The 21,659-nt window shown below is 39.1% G+C and overlaps 1 protein-coding gene across 2 annotated transcripts in view; it reads left to right on the top strand.

Annotated features, from left to right (window-relative positions):
- The window catches only part of JMJD1C (jumonji domain containing 1C), a 303,815-nt gene that overhangs the window by 247,332 nt on the left and 34,824 nt on the right, over nt 1–21,659 (top strand). For both annotated transcript variants that reach the window (XR_014712455.1, XM_084634509.1), the window contains exons 9-18: nt 56–228; nt 660–2,872; nt 6,234–6,435; nt 9,511–9,725; nt 10,221–10,373; nt 15,863–15,952; nt 17,474–17,601; nt 17,831–18,044; nt 18,546–18,760; nt 19,182–19,460. Coding sequence is in view for 1 of the 2 variants with exons in the window: in XM_084634509.1 (XP_084490635.1) it covers nt 56–228; nt 660–2,872; nt 6,234–6,435; nt 9,511–9,725; nt 10,221–10,373; nt 15,863–15,952; nt 17,474–17,601; nt 17,831–18,044; nt 18,546–18,760; nt 19,182–19,460 (3,882 nt within the window). In the remaining variant the exon portion in view is untranslated. The remainder of the gene's footprint in view (nt 1–55; nt 229–659; nt 2,873–6,233; nt 6,436–9,510; nt 9,726–10,220; nt 10,374–15,862; nt 15,953–17,473; nt 17,602–17,830; nt 18,045–18,545; nt 18,761–19,181; nt 19,461–21,659) is intronic.

Below are 21,659 nucleotides of genomic sequence, written 5' to 3'. Positions count from 1 at the left end.
GCTGTGCTTCGATTCCTGTGATAACTTTGAAGTCTGATTTTGTTGCTGTTAACAGAATACTCCCAGCCCTTGGTTACACCAACCCACCCCTGTGACCTCAGCTGACAGTCTTGGGTTACTGAGTCACATTCCTGTAAGACCATCCAGTGCAGATCCGCATCGGCCACTCAAATTGACAACACATTCTAGTCCACCATTGTCCAAAAATATAGTAGATCATCACAAAGAGTAAGTTCACCATTGTCTAAATCATTAAACTGATGTATAAGCTAATGTTTACAGTGTGAGACTGTCAAGTTCAGTAGCTTGTTTTCATTTACCTTCATTTCAATTCACTAGTAAAAATGTATGGCCTGGCATATGTAAAAGTGTGACAAAATATGCTTTCAAATAGTAAGTAACATTTTCAAAAGAGCTGAAGTGGTTTAGGTGCCTAAATCCTATTTTCGAACTGAGGCACATTGACTTTCAATGGAACTTAAGTTCCTAAGGCACATAGAAGCTTTTGAAAATTTTACCTAGAATAAAGAAATTCATCAGCTTTATTTTGTGTTAATAGATAATTTTGTGAGAGTTGAAGGATGGGTCCCTTAAATTCTGTTACCGTATTGTAGTACGTTTGTAACAAAATTTTATCTGTTTTAACTTCTTTCATACAGAGAATTGGAGAGGAAAGCATTTATTGAACCTTTACGTTCTGTTACAACTGCACCTGTAAAGACTGATCTGGAACATAGCAGAACACAGACTGCAAAAGAGAGTCATTTGCACAGACATTTTGTGGACCCAATGTTGAGTCAATTGCAGAAGCCACCTCAAGAGACTGGAGAGCGACTAAGCAAATATAAAGAAGAACATAGACGGATACTTCAAGAGAGTATTGAAGTTGCTCCTTTTACAGCTAAAATCAAGGCTCTTGAGGGTGAGAGAGAGAATTATTCTAGAGTAACGCCATTATCGTCTTCTAGCCCCAAAAGCTATGCAGTGAAACATGACAAAGAACCAGAGCGTTCTGTGTCAGAACTTTATAAAATCAAGCATTCAGCACCACAGAGTTTGCCACAAAGTAACTATTTCACCACCTTGTCAAACAGTGTAGTGAACGAACCACCAAGATCCTACCCATCTAAGGAAGTTTCAAGTTTGTATGTCGATAAACAGAATAGTTGTCTTTCAACAGCAGCTAATCCCCAGTCTCTCACTTCTTTTATTTCATCTCTTTCAAAACCTCCACCTTTGATTAAGCATCAACCAGAGGGTGAAGGTTCGGTAAGCAAGATAACAGAGCAGCTTTCCCATCAAGTGACATCTCACTCTGTAAATTCTTTTAGAAGTGACTGCAGAAGCCCTACTCAGTTGTCAGTTTCATCTTCAAATACTCTCCGAAGCATGCCTGCCTTACACAGAGCACCAGTGTTTCACCCTCCAGTTCATCAAAACCTGGAGAGAAAGGAAAGCAGCTATAGCAGTCTTTCACCTCCAACCCTAACACCTGTGCAGCCAGTTAATGCTGGTGGCAAAATCCAAGAATTACAAAAACCACCAACTTTAGTACCTGAACCTAAGGAAGCGCAAACAATGTACAAAAGCACTTCTGACCAGAATTTATCAGATATTTGGAAATCTAATAATGCCCCGAACAACGAAAAAGTTGAATGGCATGTTGAGCGAACCAGTGGAAAAACGCAATCTGCCACAGCATCTGTCATTGTACGTCCACCTTCTAGTACAAAATATGATAGTATGCCAGGAATGCAGTCAGCTCCCAAAGATCGAGTTAATGAAAGATCTTCTTCAACTGGGACAAATCAAACAGAATGCGTAAAACCTGTGGAAGCCAGAGACACTGGAAGAATAATTCTGCCAAATATGAACTCAGAGACTACACACACACATTATGAAAAGAACTTTCCGTCTGTCTCACAAGGCAGCATTCCCAGTTCTGTCACACCTACCACAACTATAGTATGCAGTACCAAAACAGATGTAACCACATCTGCAGCCACAACTACCGGTGTTTCAAGCTGGGGTAGTTCAGAAGTGACTTATTCTTTATCAAACAAAGTTTTGGCCTGCACACCACTGGAATGTACCTCCTCTAGAACAGTAAGTCAGGTAGTGGCACAGACACAAGAAAGCAAGGTCAGTACCACAGCTCCAATTACACCAGCCAGTGGCAAGACAGGAAGTGCCATTCAGCCCAACTCTGGATTTTCTGGCCCAACTGATTTTATCCATTTGAAAAAGCACAAGGCAGCATTGGCTGCAGCTCAATTTAAAAGTAGTAATGCCAGTGAGATTGAGTCCAATACTGTGAAAAATCAGACATTTCCAGCCTCCATTTCCCTAGACAGTGCTATCGTCTGCAATACAATAAACAAAGCCAACTGTGTAGGCAATGGGCAGGCTTCCCAGACAAGTCAGCTGAACTACCACACAAAACTGAAAAAGGCTTGGCTTACTAGACATTCAGAAGAAGATAAAAACACTAATAAAAAAGAGAATTCAGGGAATTATGTATCAGAAATTATTAAACCATGTACTGTCAATTTAATAGCTTCTACATCTAGTGATTTACAAAATAACATAGATAGTACAATCCTAGCAGATAAATTTGTGAAAGAAGATAAACACACAAGAAGAAAAGCAAAAAGGACTTACGAATCTGGCTCTGAATGTGGAGACTCTGATGAAAGTGAGAGCAAGTCAGAGCAAAGGACTAAACGGCAGCCTAAGCCAACTTACAAAAAGAAACAAAATGATTTGCAAAAGAAAAAGGGTGATACAGAGGAAGAAGTAAAACCCAATGGTGTTCTTAGCAGGAGTGCCAAAGAAAGAAGCAAGTTGAAGTTACAGAGCAGCAGTAACAGCAGTAAGTATATCAGTTGATCTGAATTAGAAAAGATAAGAAAATAGATGGACATTTGTGAATTACAATACTATTAATAAATGGAGGGTTTGTGATATGATAGTACCTGAATGAGAATAGAGCTTAAAGGGGCAGTGTCAGAGGTTGGTAGGCATGCAGATTCACCAATTCCGACCCCATCTGTAATGTTTTAATTTGAGAAATTCATCTTTTATTATGTGTATATATGTATTAGCACAAACTATTTCTTGGTTTGAAAATGTACATAAGCCTCTCAATTTAAAGTAAACAAACTGATGTACACATGCTCTGTCATAAAGTGTCAACACCAGTATGTTTGCAGTCACACTTGGGTCAGTCATACCAATTTTAAAAAATGAATAAAAACTTCAGCCCAAGACAATGTGAACATCTGTATTTTTGGGGTAGTGGGCTTCCATTTGAGGGGTCATTTTTATTGCCATACCTTATTTCTTCCTCTGACAAGAAGACTAAGGGCAGTTTCTTCAGGGCATTCTGTTGATGTGGCTTTACATTTGGGGTAAAAAAAAAAAAAAAAAAGGTACTTTAGAGAGAAGTGTGAGAGAGCCCCTTCTAGTCTGCCTCCTCAGGTGCTGAGCATACTGCCTCTACTGCAGTACCACCCTTTCTATCTAAGGGAATGAAGAATAAACTTGGAATTTGACTCGGATGGTGTGGTATTGTCAGAGATACTGGATTGCGACTAAACTTTGCAGGAAATAGAAACTCGTCTAGAAGCAGAAAAGACCTTATTTAAATAAAGTTTGAAATAAAATGTATCTTATTGCTTATGAATGTCTAATTTCTTATTTAAGAAAAAAAATTCAGTTTCTTACAACGTTGGTCTCGTGTGAAAGTCCCCCGTTAAATCACATTTCATAAGATTTTTATTAAGCTGGTGCAAAGGATGGATTTTAATCTTTATCTGAATTTCTTGGCTTCTCAGTTTCACAACCTTATATTATTGAAAGATTCTGTAATTGTTTGAGGTTTAATTTGTGTGAAGTGTTGCCAGTTCCGCAACCTGTAGGAGATACTGTGGACTGGATCAAGTGCTGGTACAGTACTTAGTCTACTTCTTTTGTCTTTAATTTTAATCTTTTTACAAAGGGGAGGATCAAAGAGAATGTAACTTTCAAGTTTTTTTCTATATCTTACTCAGTTTTTACTAATTCAGGACCTGAAGTTGAATCTCAGATTTGTGCATAAGTTGTACTAGAGCTGGATGATCCTCCTACTGTAAGGAGATAACATTTATGGGTTTGGTGTAGAGGACAATCGTGTACTAATATAGGGGCATGGATTAGATGGCTTAACAGGAGAGTCCTTTCGTATTTTATCTAGTATTCTATCTGCAAGATAACTGGGGACTTAAAGAATTACCTTCCCCTGTAGCACAAAGTATTCTGCATTAGAATATGGACATATCCCATAGCATCAGTTTCCTGTGATTTCAGGGAAGGGGAGGCTGAGCAATAGTAGGTCTTGTTCCTTCCAGTCATCATCTTCATCCTCCTCCTCATGGTCTTTCTAACAGATTAGTATTTGATATTAATATATCTATCCATTTTGGATACTTACATGGACCGTGTTACATTATTATCAGAGTCTTCACAGTCTTCAATGTATTTATTTCTGCAACAAGACTGTGAGGTAGGGAGTAGTATTATCCCTATTTTATAGATAGGGAACTGAGGCACAGAGAAACTGATTTGTCGAAGTTGTACAAGAAATCTGTGGGAAACAGAACTGAATCCAAGTTTCTGCAGTCCTATGTTAGCACCCTAACATTTGAACCATCCAGTATCTAATGTGCAAGTTTTGCCCATTTCCACAGGATATGGACTTTCAGGAGTAAAGGCAATTTGCACTGATAGATACCCCATCTCTTTGTGCAGATAAAACTAATTCCATTTTTAAACCGCGCTTGAATCCTAAAAAAAGACGTGCTAGAACTCACTTCTCCCTTGGAGCCTGCTGACAATGCTATGGGTTCACTCAGTCACGGGCAGGAGAGGAGGATTGGGATGAGGCTTTATACTCCTGCCAGGACCCTTCAGCCTATACAGTGGTAAAGGGCACTCCCCTCATTCTCAGCCTTTGGGGGAAAAAGTGGTGCCAGCTGCACTGACCACATAGGGGAAGGGACAGGGTTGCAATGAAGAGGGGGAAGCCTCCCTTCCACACACCTGTCCAGCTCTTAGGAAAGGTGCAGCAGCTGCCACTTCTGCTCCTGGCCATGCTTAGGACAGCAATGCAGGCAGCTTGCCACCCAGGACCTCATGCCTCATGGACGCCCAGTACTTCCCAGCCTCAATGGGAGGCCCTGGTGTTGCACAGTATCCCCCAGCTGTTGACCCTCTTATGGCAGGGCGCTCAGAGAAGTGCTGTGGCCTGTCCTTTCAGCCTGCAGCACCAGGACTCTGGCATGGGATCCCATGATGGGTAGGGATTCAGGTGCCCCAGCTGGAATCTCGTACTAGAGAGGGGTCCCCAGCCATGGGGCTGCCTATGCTGCTATCTCAGGCATGGCCTGGAGTGGAGGGGCAGTGGCTGCTGGGTCTCCACTCAGAGCCAACCAAAAGTGTGTGTGTGGGGTGGGGCAGGGTACCCCCCTCTTCATTGCACCCTTGTCCGAAGTAGTGGAACACCATTCTATCTCCCCAAAAAAGTGCCGGAGCACACTAGCACCAGAGCACTGCTTGTAAAAGTTATTACAATGAAAGATTGGCTAAACAGCAGTGTATATTTAAATTGTGTTTCTACTTTGAAATGTGATTGTGAAAATTGCAGCAGTGTACTCAACAGATCTGCTCCCTGTGTGTGTATTCAGTTTCAGATCTGCTGAGTTAAATGATGAAAATAAGTTCTTACTGCTTTTTGCTCCTGTTAGCCCGGTAAACCCAGTGAGCTGGATTCTGTTCTTCCTTGTGAATAATTAGCAAATTGTTTAAATTCCAGTTACTTTAAATAGAACTGCACTAAAGTAATCATATGTATTTAACTCTCCTTGGTATTGAATCTCATTACTGTCCTGGAATAATCATGTGTTGTGGCTGCATTTTTCTGTGGAATATCTACCAAAATGACATACCAAATACAAGAGAAAAGTACATTTGGTTTACATATGTGCTATTTAAATCATCAATAAAATGGTTAACAGCAGTTTTGTCTACAGAACGTTAGATTTGTAGCCAAATTTTTCAAACTTGGATGCTTAAAGTTAGGCATCAAATAAAAGTGGCTTGACTTCAGAAATGCTGAAGGTTTACTGTTCCTATTGAGTTCTACATATAGATAATTTGTAAATTTCTCTTGCCTTAAGTTTTTGTTGTTTTTGCAGCTGGAATACCTCGTTCAGTATTAAAAGACTGGCGCAAAGTAAAGAAGCTGAAGCAAACTGGAGAATCCTTTCTGCAGGATGACTCTTGCTCTGAAATAGGGCCTAATCTGCAGAAATGCAGAGAATGTAGACTCATTAGAAGTAAGAAAGGTGAAGAACCAACTCACTCGCCAGTATTTTGTAGATTTTATTACTTTCGTCGGTAAGTTCACTATTTTTTAAAATGTTTTTGTTTTTAAAAAACCCTTTCTTATGATTATGTGTTTATTTCTCAGTTCCTTTTGTGTATTGGCATTGTTGTAGGTTGAAAGAGGTGGGCTTTGTGTAAAACTGCAGCATTATACCAAAGACATCTGAACAGCTAACCAGCCTTCCTGAGGCAGAAAAAAGATGCAGTAGTGTTTCTTCAGTCTAGCCTAGAGTAGAGAGAGAAATCATTAATCTGTCCTTAAATTGGTGGGAAAGAGCCTTGAATTCACACACAAATCACTCAATTCTAGTAATACCCCTCAGGGTATGATTATGGGAGTTTACCTAAACAACAGTCAGAATTTGACCCCTTCTTCTTACAATTGCCTTTGGCCTACCAATGCAGAAGAAGAATGCCCAGAATACGTTGTACAACAATTGGTGCAATATAATGTGTGGCTAGATGGCTGATGTTAGTATGGTGGGTCCTGTGCTTTTCTTGGCAGGGGGGCTAAGACGCCACCCCTTGCCCCTGCTCTTGGGCCGCCGCGGTCCCCGCTAGTTGCCCGGGAACGTGGTAGAGGAGGGAAGTGGGGGAGGGGTCTGGGTTTGTTCCTCAATCTGAGCCCTAGCCCTTCTCAACCCCTGTGGGTTCTTAACCACTTCCCCCTTGGGTGGGGAACCTTCGGTCCCTAGATGCTGGGGGAGGAAGTCTCCCTCCCCTGCTGGGGCAGGGTCTCCCTTACATTGTTTCTCTGGTCTTTCAAATCTTACAATACACCTCCAAGCTCTAGTCCTCTCTCCTTCCTCCTCGACTGCCTGAAGCAGGGGTTTTTATTAGGTTCCTGACAGGGCTTAATTGACTACAGGTGCTCCAGTTAACCTGTAGCAACCCTCCCTAGTCTACAGGGAGCCATGCCTTAATTAGCCTAGGGCTTATATATTTCCCCATTACCACTGCCCCCTGGCCTTCCTGTATCACAAATGCTAGTGTGGAAGTAGAGCAAAACTATGTTTTGACTTGTACAAGTGCAATACTTACCAATGTAGACTCATTCAATAGGAATTTGAACACTCAGTTGCTGTTACACAGACTGATTTTGGTAATGTAAGCAAGGCCGTAGTTATAAGACCATAAGGAAATTACTTCAGTGTTGGACTTAAAATATTTTTCTGTACTAAAGTATACATACACAGCAATGACCTGCTTACTAAAAGTATTGCTGTGTTCTCCTTAGATTTGTTCTTTTCCCCTTGGGAAAGAGAGTATTGGAGGTTAAGTGAAAACAGAACAATTTTGCTACCATTTTAAAATTTGATCATTTAATTTAAAAAGCTTTCATTTTAAATGTTTTGTAGTATCAGTGGAGTTTATTTTCATTTTACCATAGACATGAGATCTGAATTTAAAATCAAGATTGCTTTACTGCTAAGAGTCTTATCAGGCTTTATTGTAATAAAATCAATGGATTCTTTTTGCTACCTGCGGATTAAGGGTGTGTGTGTGTGTGTGTGTGTGTGTGTGTGGTGGGGAGGGGGGAATCCTTTTTGATACTGTAACAGTGGTCATAAATTACACTTCAGTTCTGAATGTAGGACACTGAGTTTTACTGATGCTGATATTATTAAAATACTTCATATATGTATCTGTTTATAGCTAAAGGAGTGTAAAATAGTCTGTATTATAAGGGATTATATTGTTCAACAATACTGCTTTGATACAGGTTTACTGAGAGACCATTACAACTACTTAGAAAATATTTTAAATGGTTTTTTAATTAAAATGATCCAAAGTAGGACACCATACAAATTTTAGGCATTTCAAAGGTAAGAAATTAGCTGACCTGGTTGCCTAGAAGTAATGATCTGTGCTGCCATGTAGTTTTGAGATCCTTTTTCATTTGACTGGCAGGAGTGTTAATATACAGTAAATAGTCACGGACTGAGTGATCACTGTCAGCCGGCCTGTGAGAATCAGAGAAATGAATTAGACCAAAACTTTGTTGGCAAAAAAAAAAGAGAAATGCCTTACATTAGCATCAGTTTAGCCGCTTATGTGGTGATAAATGTTAAAGGGAGAGTCAAGTAAATTGGATCGAACAAAAGATTTACCTGAGCAGTTATTCTTTAGCTTCAGAATTTCCTCATTATTTCTTCTTAAAACTGAACTTTGTAGCAGCAGAATTTGTTCTACAGAAAACATGTTTTTCCTGTTTGCTTTAAAGTTAATGCTGGCCTTTTTTCAAATCTGGAGGACTTGTATTGAGGTTTCTGGTTTAGGTCATGTGAAAATATGAATTTGGTTTCATCCAAGTCTCTTAATCTACATCTTAAAATAACAATTCAGTTTCATACAATTATCAGTCTCCACTCCAGAGAGGAAACAGGATTGAAACAAAAGAGGCATTGCAGATCAAAAATGAAGGGGTATTGACAAAACTGTGGAAGAAAGCTTGGATGAAGCCAGTACTATTAGTTCCTCTCTTGATGGAACATCAGATTCACTTAAGTGTTCCAAAAAAAAAAAATGCAGGGATAGGGAGGAGGAAAGAAAGGGTATATGTGTTTGCTACTGCAAAGATTGAACCTGATTAACCTGGTCAGTATTCTTTTATATTAGTATTGCACAATATATGCAGTCTGCATACAGATATGTTTGTTAAAATGGTTTTTAATAACAGCAAACAAAGCTTAGAGCAGTGGTTCTCAAACTAGGGCCGTCACGTGTTCAGGGAAAGCCCCTGGCAGGCTGGGCCGGTTTGTTTACCTGCCGCATCCGCAGGTTCGGCCGATCGCAGCTCCTACTGGCCATGGTTTGCCGCTCTAGGCCAATGGGGCCTGCGGGAAGCGGCACGGGCTGAGGGATAGTGCTGGCTGCCCTTCCTGCAGCCCCCACTGGCTTGGAGCGGTGAACTGCGGCCAGTGGGAGCCGTGTTTGGCCAAACCTGTGGATGCAGCAGGTAAACAAACTGGCCCGGCCCACCAGGGGCTTTCCCTGAACACGTGACGGCCCTAGTTTGAGAACCACTGGCTTAGAGTGTAAAGTATGATGAGGTGTATAGTTAAACTATTTGTTTCCATTTTTTAGGTTGTCTTTTAGTAAGAATGGAGTTGTTAGGATAGATGGTTTCTCTTCTCCTGATCAATATGATGATGATGCAATGAGTTTGTGGACACATGACAATTATGAAGATGATGAAGTGGACCTAGAGACTTCTAAATACATTTTAGACATCATAGGTGATAAATTTTGTCAGCTAGTAACATCTGAGAAAACAGCCATGTCCTGGGTGAAGAAAGATGGTAAGGAAATCTTAATATTCTTTGTGTTATTCTATAATTCTACATGAAAGATTATAGCTCAGGTTTTAGGCTTCTCTGTTTGATTCCTCCATATATTCAATGTAGCTGCATGCTAAATCCTTTCATTGCCACTATTGTGCATTGAGAAAGTCTGTCTGTCCGTGTGTGCCAAACATCCTGTTTGAGGGAATAATTATTTCTGTATTTTGCTACAGAAATTTGCTCTTAGTATTTGTCATTGATTTTGTCTCTTATTTTGGAAAAATATTGATTCTTAACACAAATTTTGCTATATAATAGTCATAATGAAGTCAAATTTGTGCATATTGAAGACTTATGTATATAGGATCAGTTTTGGATTTTTTCTTTCTGTAATTGCTTCTGAGAGGAAAATTATGATTGGTATTTTTAGATGAACATTCATTTCTGTGCTACAGCTTACAGATGTTTGCCTTTAAATTTTGATACTTCTGTTCTGTTTACTTTGTGTTTCAGCCAAAATTGCCTGGAAGAGAGCAGTGAGAGGAGTCCGTGAGATGTGTGATGCATGTGAAGCCACGTTGTTTAACATTCATTGGGTCTGCCAAAAATGTGGGTTTGTGGTCTGCTTAGATTGTTATAAAGCAAAGGAAAGGAAGAGTTCTAGAGGTCAGTTTATAATTTTATATGAACCAGACCATTCTCTGTATTGTTTATTCTAACATGTTCTAGAATTGCTGCTCCAGAAGGTTCGGTGTCTTTCTGTAACCAATAAATGCTATTGTTTTTGCACAAAGCACAACTTTTTCCTATTTCTCAAAGCTTCCTCACCTTTGTCATGACAATATGTAAAACCAGCCCTTCCAAAAAGCAGTTGTCACAGTTATGGAGCTAACTGACCCTCTACCCTTTTTGCCTTCTCTGAACACATCCTCCCAGATTTTAGACCTCTTGCCCTTACCTGTCTCAAGGTTGAAATTTGCAAGTCTTCCACTTTTATACTGGGACCCCCCAGTGCCCCACCCTATGTATGCTAACCAGTTGTCACCATGAAGGCCTGTCTTGATTTGAGCACCTGCTTGAATCCTCTCTTTGGGAACCTCTGACCAGTGATACAGACCAACAGCCTTCTTAAAAGAAAATAATTTTATGTAGTACAGTATACTCCTGATTTTCTAAAACCCTATTATCTGAACCTCCACATTATTAAAATCCCTTCTTTCACCCCAGCAATGCCAGCATGAATAATAAAGCAGAGACCCCTGGCACCAGGAGAGGCTACCCTGCTGCTGAATGGCTCCTTTGATAGTGCAGGGAGCCCTCAGCCCTACCATCATGGGAGTGAGTGAATGGAGGCAGTGACGGAAAAGCTGCAGAGGGCTAGCTGCACTGCCGCAGGGCCAATGACGCCCGATCCCAGTGGGCACAAGGTGCAGGAAAGAGTGTGGTCCTGGTGGAGCACAGCAGGATCCTGACCAGGGGTCTCTGCCTCACTAGGACTGCAGCCTCCCCCTGGACCTTGTGTCTTCAATAATTGAAAAAGCAGCAGCGCAGAGAACCCTCTCTGCATCCCTGCTGTCATGGGAAAGAGCGAGCAGGGCCTTGACAGCACAGCTGCAGAGAGGGTTCTCTGCGCTGCTTCTCTTGCCCTCTCAATTATGTAAATAAAATCAATTCCTCTCTCCCCCCCCTCCCCCATGCTATTTGAATAACTGGGAGTACACTGTAGTAGGAACAAAGCATTAGAGGAAAAAGGATTTTAAAATGAACAGCCTGCACTCATGCTTAGTTTCATCTCATCTAATACATTTTGCTATAAACTAAGCTAGGCTTTCCTATTAAGTTACAGAAAGAGAACAGAACCAATTCACATTCTCTTAGTCCTCCCCTCACTTAAAACTTAGGTCCATCTAACCTATGTCGCTCAAGATTGTGAAAAATTCACACCCCTGAGAGATGTATTTAAGCCAACCTAAGCCCCAGTGTAGACAGTGCTAGGTTGACATAGGAATTCTTCCATCAAGCTAGCTACTGCCTTTTGGAGAGATGGATTTACTACAGCAACAGAAGAACCCCTCCCAATGCTGTAGTGTATATGCTGCTACAGTGCTGCAGCTGTGCCACTGTAGCATTTCTAATGTAGACATAACTTTAGAAAGTCAAGATCCTATTGTTACCCACCATGGTCACAAATGGTGACTGGGCTAGAGCCATTAAGGCAGCTGCCTCTGGCATTGTTTCCTAAATACCCTTAAGGAGGGAGCTGTTAGGCAGCTATGAGAAATGGCTTCCTCCTCCTTTCCCAAGGTGGGCAGACAAACTCCTGGGTGAAATACCATACAAGTGACAGATACAATATTTATTATTAATAGAGTACACCTACATTTGTCTCACCAACTTATTTTCACCTATCAGAATATCATTTAAAAATAAATAAAATCAGGATCGCTGTAACACAATGTCTTCAATGGCAATAAATCCTGAAAAAACTTGCTTCCACTCAGTCCCTTGATGCAGGGTGAGAGGGCTTCCTCCTCTGCCCTGGTAATAAGATGCTTCCAAAGTTGTCATCAAAGTCCATGTCACTTCTGCTATTAGTAAAAGGAAAGTAGTAGTAACTGTTCCAAATGAATCTGATGTAGTACGGTTTCTCTGAAAACAGATGTGTTTGAAAAACAGTAGATAGGTTGGTGGTTTTGTTTCCTGATCTGTCTAAACTAATATGCTGCCATTTTAAATATTACTCCAAGTAATGAGTAATGTCATAGCATTTGCTTTTGTTAGCACCACTGATTGGCTGTTGCTCTGATATTACTTTTGATTTTACTTTTATCTGTAGTATATTAATATTTTTCCAGTGTTCTTGTTTCAAGAATGTAGACCTAGTTACTAAAAATGGTGAGTATTTTATGCAAAAGAGCAAGGACAATGATGATGGTGGTTGTTCATGTATTCATAAATGGTCCTGGTACTTTCCAGACAGATAAAGATGTGTTCCTTTCTTCAAACAGTTTACAATTTAAGTGACGAATTATGGCAGGCAATGTGGTTAGGGGAGAGGGAGGAAAAGGATTACAATAGTATCATGTAGCTACTGAAGCACATATCTTCCAAATATTTTTGCTAATAAATGTCCTAATCTGAGATTTCTTTCAGAATTTAAGTAGAGAAAGTTATATATTTTTCTCCTATGACTTTAAAAGGATCTTGTACAACTGCATTGCTTAACCAGCTAGAATTAGTGCTTCAGTTATTATGAATATTTATTTATAAACTCCCATGTGTCTACTGATAAACGCCCCCCTTTCCCCCACCAAAAAAAAAAAACCATCAAGGAGAGTCAGGGGGCATTGCTCCTCTTCGTAATGAATTACTGTAGGTGTCTTTGAACTCCAAAAGCATTTATTATGCTGATTCTTCTCACAGGCTCTTCTTAGCTGTCCAGGCCTCTGTGTATGTGCATATTGTCTGACTTGGCTTAGGCCTTTGCGAATTGTTAGAAACATCATGGAAGTTGGGTAAATCATATTAAAACAGTCTTTAAAGTACACATTTTAAACATCCAGGGAAAGTCTAGAAAAAGTCAAAGTTTAAAAAGCAATATACAGAAGCAGGCTTCTTTTCAGTCTTGATAGCATTGGGAAATTTTTCTCTCTGGTTATCATATCGTCCTTCAATATATGCTAAAATAGAAGTATGCTGGCTTCTCTCTATAGTTCAATTTCTGGTGATACATGGTGTGCTGGTTATGTATTGTACCTGTGCTCTGGCACCATCAAGGACTTTCAGCAATACATGTTTTTGTCCAAATGATACCACTTCATATTACGTTATTTTTCCTGGAACCACTGCTTGTTTTTACAGTTGTTGAATGTAATGGAGAACGTATGTTGGTTTTGGGCAGCCTTGCCACAAATGTCAGAGATTTAAATGTTCTATTTAAGTCAGTGGGGTTTTTTCCATTTCACAGCACAGACAAAAGTCCATCCCATCGCCATTTCTTAGGTCTTTCCTGGCACCATCAAGCACAGTTGCCAAGTATTATGACATTGCATGAAAAATATTTAATTAGCTTAGTTGCATTTTTGCAAATGACTTGCATTTAACCAGTTGGCTGGACAGCCCTAGTGAGAAGTCCTGTTTTATCCACAGCACGACCCTCACAACATTCCTAAGTCTGGTTATGAAGGGGAGACTTCCTCTAAATGTAACTGGTAGTTCAGTTTCCATGGCCCATGCAGTTCTTGACCTCCCATTAATCAAAATACAAACACTAAAAATACAACAATAAATCAAATATTAACACAACATCCAAATTCACTTCTAAGTACTGTACAATGTTTTGCTATAAAAATCATTTCAACGATTGCAGTTATTCCACACTAATTTAAATGGGGCTCTGTCTGTGTGTATGTATGTGTATATACAGGGTTTGAACCCACAACAGTCAGTTCCGCAGCTCAGACCTCTTCTGATTTAGTTATAGGAGTAATTTGTGATTGAAACAGGCAGTTGTCTTTTATGTGGACGATCTTGTAAAGAGAGATATGACGCGCTGTTTGCCAGGGGATTATGCAACTATTTGGGAGATGACACTGGAATGTTAGGTATCCAGGTTCCTGGGTTGTATTCCTGGCTCTGGGAGCAAAGCATGGTCTACAGCCTGCATAACCAAACATAAATTTTATTTTTAGAATTGTCCAAAATGTGCTATGTCTGTCAGCATTTTATTTTTTGAGAACACTGTTTGAACATTTACTAGTTCTACAACTTATGAGTAATTGTTCTGTTGTACAATATCTATTAAACGTGTGCAAAATTAAAGACTATGAAAATACACAATTATGAAGCTTTCTTTACACATAGAGCTATATAAAATAAGAGATGATTTAGTTCTATTTTTAGGTTTGCTGTCAGGCACTTTAGGCATAATACTTGAGTATTGTACTATGACCAGGAATAACCTCCAGTTCTGTAATTAGCTCAGCACAGCCCCCTAGCCCCATGGGATGCTCTGTTGACTTCACTGGGGCTCTGTGTACCTGTCCACCCACACAGAGCTCATTGGGGGATTGGGGTGCAGGCTAGAACTGATATACAAATTTTGCTAGATATCACTAGGGGAAGGCTTTCCCTAATTCTAGTTTTTATGCATTCTTTGAAAGGTTAGTTATAAAATTTACATGTAATATGCTAATGATAAAATTTGAGTAAATATTTTGGGTTATATGTTATATGATAGTCATATTTTGTTCTTCGTATATGATATCTACATGATTGTTTTAAAATTGTATACTTTAAAGTTGTACTATAAAGTGACTTACAAAATTCTTTCACTTGTAAGGGTATATGCTTAATATTTTTAAGATCCAGGAAAAGAGAGGTATTTGGTGCATTATAAATTTTGTAATGTAAGGAAAATACGCTTTAAATGTGCTGAACATGTCTCTTAGCCTGCCTATTTGGGGCATACAACATACATTGCTACAGCTGAGCAAAATTTAAAATAGATTTGAAGATTGCATCCATTAAAGATAGGTAGCATGGTACAGTAGATGGAAGACCGGACTGGGTTCCGTTCCCATCTCAGCCCAAGATAACACAGCAGATCAGTGTCAAGTCACTTCCCTGACTTGGCTTTTTTTTTCTTCTTTCACCCTTTGTCTTTGACTTAATATGTGTTTGTACAGTGCCTAGCTAAAAGGGGCCCCCATCAGTAGGGCCTGTATGTGCTACTGTTAACAGTAGACGTATTGACAATACAAGCTCTTCTCTACTCATCCCTCTAGACTATGTTAGAATTGTTCAGTGAGATAACTTTAACTGCCTAAATGGCAACTGTATGATGGATTTTTACTCAGGCAAAAATAACAGATTTAAATATAATAAAATGAATAAGCTTTGAAACTTGGACAAGGATCTGTGTTGTGGATGCTACTGTCTTTGCTTCTATTTTTATTAAAACTCCATTCTGATTGTCTTTTCTGTCAAACTGTTGCAAACAAAATGTTTGTCATACAAAATACCAGTATAGAACCGCAGAGGAGTGTAGATGTGGAGGCTTCTAAACAATGGATTGGGAATATCTGTGAATGATATGATTTAAGTAATAAAGCCACAAGTGAAATAAAATAACTGGGAATGTTGTTGTTTTACAGATAAAGAATTATATGCTTGGATGAAATGTGTGAAAGGACAGCCTCATGATCACAAGCATTTGATGCCAACTCAGATTATTCCAGGCTCTGGTACGATCACATAAAAACAATTTATTCATAATTTCTTTCTGTGTGGAAAGACTGCATTAATTTTAAATAGAAGTTCTAGTAATTTCTGAAATTACTTTTCAAAGCTACCTGTAGCACAATATATCCTCACCAAATAAATGGGGAGGACAGAGTAGGAGAGGTGCAGAGAAACATGGAGGTGAGAATTGGTGGATGTGTATGCAGGGAAATATAGGGGACAGGGGGTCGGGGATGGGGGGAAAGTAGGGTTTACACATTGCCGGGTTTACACTGCTCCAGAGTTGTCTAAAGCAGTCAGCATGTACTAGTAAATCTGACCATAAAAGTTAAAATTTAAAAAAAAATCATGTTGATATTATATGCTTTCCAATAATAGAAACATTACATGGTAACATTCTTTTTGGGATTCTTATTTGTTGTTCATGAGTGAAATTATTAATAAACTTTTTTAAAAGTAGAAAATTCTCAGATAGTGTAACTATTGTGGTGCAGTTTAGGTTGAAAGTATAAATGTATAATTTAGGGTAAAAAGAACTAAAAGAATGTTTCAATTATCCCCCAAACAAGCATCGTAAACCCCAAAAATTCAGACTTTCGATTAAAATAAATACCTAATGGAATTCCTAATACAGTTGGGGCACCTGAAGAACCTTAACTCTGCCCTTCAGTGATACCATAAGGGGAAAAAATTAAAAATCAAATGTGTCTTTAAACAGTTCAAGTAAAATCATTCTAAATGGGACAACAAACACATAATAAATATAATTTTATGGTTGTTGCTTGGTATTATTTCAGGGGGAAGTTAGGGCATCCAAGCATACTTCACAGATATAGATATCTAACTCTCAAACACACACATGCCATACCAAAATTTGGTTCAAAATATTTAAGTTGCCAGGTGAAGCACTCATCTCAGAAAATGCCAACATTATGACTGCCTACATATTCTCAGTTCTGTCCCCTTATGCATATGCATTATAATGTAGTGTTTTAAATAGGGATGTAAAATATTAATGGTTATATAGTTAACTGATAAGTAGTCTTACTATTAACCCTCCCTCGTTCACCCACCTCTTTCTGGGTGATAATCAGCTGGTAGAAGACCTTGCTGGGGGCTGGGGCCTCCATGTGGGTCTCGAACAGGTTCTCCTGCAGCAGAGATGCCAGTTTGGGATGTTGATAAGAGTTGATTATAGCATCCAGGAAGGGGTGAGCATCACATTTCTTTGTGAAGACATGTCTCTGCACAGAACCAAGTGGGAATCTTGCAGAAAAATAGTATGTGATTATATAATTAAAGATATATCTTAAAGCTTGTACAGGAGACAGAGTTAAGACTAAGAGGACAATCTTCACTTTGTTGTTTCTTTGTTTGTGAGTGCTTAAGAATCTTTTGAGCTTTTAGTATGGAATATAAATAGTTTTATAATACCATCACACTTTTGTAAAGAGGATCACAAAATTTACGTTGTTCATGAAAGAACTGTTAATGGTTTTCTTTATTCCTACTTTAACTTATAGTTCTGACAGATCTTCTAGATGCCATGCATAGTCTTAGAGAGAAATTTGAGATTAAATCCTATTGTCAGTGTACCAGCAAACAGAGCATACAAACTGGGAAGTTCCCTGCAATGAATGGTGTCTCTCAGGTGAGTCTATAGTATTTTTAAGTTCGGAGTTTAGTGTTTAGACATGTTGATATTTGTTGATTTTTTAAAAAAAAATATTTGAATAATATCAATAAATCAACTTTTTCATGAATTTTATATAATTCTGTTCTGTGTAATTAATATATTAGCAAATTACCATCGTTGCTACTGTTTTGCTCATATTAAAACAAAATACTATATTTAAAAATAAAATTGTTCTCCTCTATAGGTTTTACAGAATGTCCTTAATCACAGTAATAAAATTTCTCTGTGCATGCCTGAGTCTCAGCAGCCGAATACCCCTCAAAAGTCTGAGACAAATGGCAATACAAGTCCAGGGAGTGATGTAAGTGCAGACAGCAAGTTAACTCCACCAGAATCCCAGTCTCCACTGCATTGGTTAGCTGATCTAGCAGAGCAAAAAGCCAGAGAGGAAAAGAAAGGTAAATATTAGACATACTAAAGTTAAGTGCGTGGTTTTGGGTGCTCCAGGAATTTGTGCTGAACTCACTATAAAAAAAATTCCACATTGGGTTTCATTTGTGTCATAAATAATTAAAATGTCATATTTCCTAATCTTAAAAACTCAGTGCTGCCTTCTAGGGGCATCAAAACTAGTTACCAATTATTTGTTGAATATAACAGAGAAGCCACTAGTGGAATGCATATGTAATGTGTTAGTGTTTCCCAGCCTCTCTCAGCTACAGCATCTCTCATTTGTGACAGGTGCACACTCAGCTACATGTCTGAGATGTTGAGGAAGGCCTTTTCATGGTACACTGTTTGACTGCATTTTGAAGGATCTAATTCATCCTCTGGTGTGTTTTCAGGTGAATAAAGCACTAGTGCTACAGTATATTACCACCACTATAAAATGCAGGATGCCAGTGTTCGAATTTCTGCATCATGACACAATCATGTATCAAAAGTATTTTTTATTTTAGAAAATAAAGAATGTCTTCCTGGAAAACATACTAAAGAAGAGAGAGACCAAGAGAGTTCAGAGTCTCTAAATTGTAAAACATCTCCTCCTGTGTCCCAGAACAACGAACAGGGCTCAACCTTACGAGACCTACTGACTACAACAGCTGGCAAACTGCGTCTGGGCTCTACAGATGCTGGCATTGCTTTTGCTCCAGTTTACTCTACAGGCACAACAGTGAGTGTATTTCCATAATGCATGGGGTTTTGAAAATTCACACAACTTGCTTTGGTACATTTTAATTAGAACAGCCTAATGACACTAGCTTTGAATGTTAATTTATAATTAAATATGTAAGTAAACATCACTAAAGCTTCCCTGAAAGAAAGGTAACTTGCATGTTTAGTGATGATTGATACATATTGTAAATAATTTGGACATTGATTTAGATTAAACATTGACTTAGTAATTTAAAGAGAGTTGAATATATTCATTGTCATTTTAACTGCAGTTCCCTGATTCCAGATGATTATTTCAGTAAACTTTTCTGTGGGTGCAATATATTAGTATATAGTTTTTATTTATATTTAATATTTCTGACATTCTGTTGAAGGTAAATCTAAAATTTCCTAGTAAACTATTTTTGTTTTTCTACAAGGGTGGCAAAGGTGGAAGGACTATGCCAAACATTCTTGATGACATAATTGCTTCAGTTGTAGAAAACAAGATTCCACCAAATAGACCACCAAAGATAAATGTAAAATCTGAACTGAAGGATGGGCCAAAAGATGGTCAAAAATCTATTCTGGATGATTGCAGTAAATTCTACAGCGGTATTCCACATTCCTGGATCTGTGATAAGCATATTTTGTGGCTCAAAGATCATAAAAACAGCAGCAACTGGAAGCTCTTTAAAGAGTGCTGGAAACAAGGAAAGGTACATATCGAAGTGCAGTTCTATTATGAAAAGTGACTCTAGGTATAGGTTCCATGTTTGTGTGTCTGAGACTTTCAGATCCATTCTGCTCAGTTTACAAGTAAAATGATGGTAATTCAAACTTTCAGCTGTATTAGGTTAGCAGGGCTAACAGGAGTAAAACCTAACTAGTCAGTAAAGTGAACAGGTATTTTCATCATCATCATATTATTTCACCATCAGCAGTAGTTTCTCCCTCCATCACCAACACAAACTCCCACTAATTCAATAGCATGACCTTTAGAATTTAACCTCAACTCCGCAGGTGCCACGCCAGGTAAATTTTTTTTTTTTTTTAAAAGTAGGGAATTGGAAATAAATTTAACAGCTAAAGATATAAAGACAACTGAAAGAAGTCTGAATGCACATCTTTTGTTCACCCTTGGCAAATACAGAATATATGTGTACTGAAAGTAGAGTTTAAAATAAAAACATAATTACTTGAGGTTTTTTTCCACAAAGATTAGAAAGTATATTCATAGATTATTTGGATCCAGTGATGCAGATTGTTCAAATGATGTTAGGTAACTGGAGAAATTCTAGACTTCTTCTTATTTACACCAGTGTAGAGAAATATGGGTTAAAAGTAGTCCAAAGTTACAGTTTTAATTTATTAAGTTTTTCCTAAAATTAGATAATAGGAAGAAAAATCAGATTTTACTTGGCAGGTGGTGCTGTGGGAGAGAAACAGCATATTAAACAAGCTACTCTTCATAATTATAATAATAATAGAAGATGGAATTAAATTAGCCACCCTAACTGAATATGTTACTAACAGGCATTTGCAGTTACAGAAGAAACTGGGATGGGGGAATGAAAATAATCTGGATGGATTGAGATTAGAAAGTGAGATGGTTTAAAGGAAAGAAAAGCACAGTTACGACTTTGGACAGAACTACATGTGTTCATGTTTGAAATGGTTTTTCACAACAGTAAGGGTTGGAAATGCAATTTTTATTGAAATGGAAACTTAAATTTTGAAAACTCAAATATTGAAATACTGAAAACTCAAAATCTAAAAGAACTGAGTGATAACACTCCCCATGCACTGGGGAAAATTTCTTATCACTAGAGACCAGCCAAATTTATTTGATAGGTTATTTAACAAATTTAAGTATTGTGTTCCTTTTGTTGGTTTTGTTGCATCAGTCAAAACTGAAGTTTGTCTCACTGGTCTGCCACATTTACTAGCTTCTGGGGTTGTATAAGCAGAAAATGTAAATACATATGCTAAGAAGCACTAAATATGTAAGCAAAAAACTTTAGAATGACTTGAGCTCATCAGTATTGTGTGGTGTTCTTTGAGTGCTTGCTCATGTCAGTTCCATTTTAAGTGTGCACACGCCCACGTGCATAGTTGTTGGAGATTTCTGCCTTAGCGGTATCTGTCGGGCTGGCTGTAGCACCCTCTGCAGTGGCACTCCCATGCGGTGTTACATCAGGCGCCGCCAGCCCTGCACCCTCTCAGTTCCTTCTTACCACCCGTGATGGTTGGTTGGAGTGCCTTGTCTTGCATCGCAAGAGCAGTAGCGGTTTTTCCTCATAGACTTCATTCTGTTCGTTGTTGTATATAGTTCATAGTGGTTAGTCATAATGTTAAGTTAGTAGAGTCCTGGTTGGGACTTTGCCCCAAGCAGAGCATGCCCCACTCTCCCAGCTTCAAGTCATGCAGCAGGCCGATGCCGATAAGTGATCCCCATGACAGTTGTCTCAAGTGTCTTGGAGAAAGCCACAGAAAGGGCATATTGTATTTGCAAGAACTTTCGCCCTCGCACCCAAAAGGAGCAGGATATCCGCTTGAGTCCCTCCTAATGGAGGCTGCTCTTCACCCCGCGTTGGAATCCTCCACCAGATCCCATGCCCAGTACATCAGCTTTGGTGCACAGTGCGCTGCCAGCACCAGACTCGGCCCAGCAGCATCCCCCCTCGCTGGTGCCAAGGAAGTGGCAGAAGAAGCAGACCTGTTTGTCAGGAAAGTTTATCGGATGGCCAGCTTACACTTTAGGGTCTCTAACCACCAGGCCCTGCTGGGAGGTTATAGCTTTAATCTATGGGACTTTCTTAATAAGGTGGAAGAGGCTCTCCCACAGGACCGTGCCCAAGAGTTCGCTGAGTTGGTGAGTGAAGGCATGGCGATGGTCCGGGGAGTCCTCCAGATGG

The sequence above is a fragment of the Lepidochelys olivacea genome (genome assembly GCF_965140295.1).
Source record: "Lepidochelys olivacea isolate rLepOli2 genome assembly, chromosome: 7".
Classification (NCBI taxonomy): Eukaryota; Metazoa; Chordata; order Testudines; family Cheloniidae; genus Lepidochelys; species Lepidochelys olivacea.
This window is presented reverse-complemented; position numbering and strand designations above follow the sequence as displayed.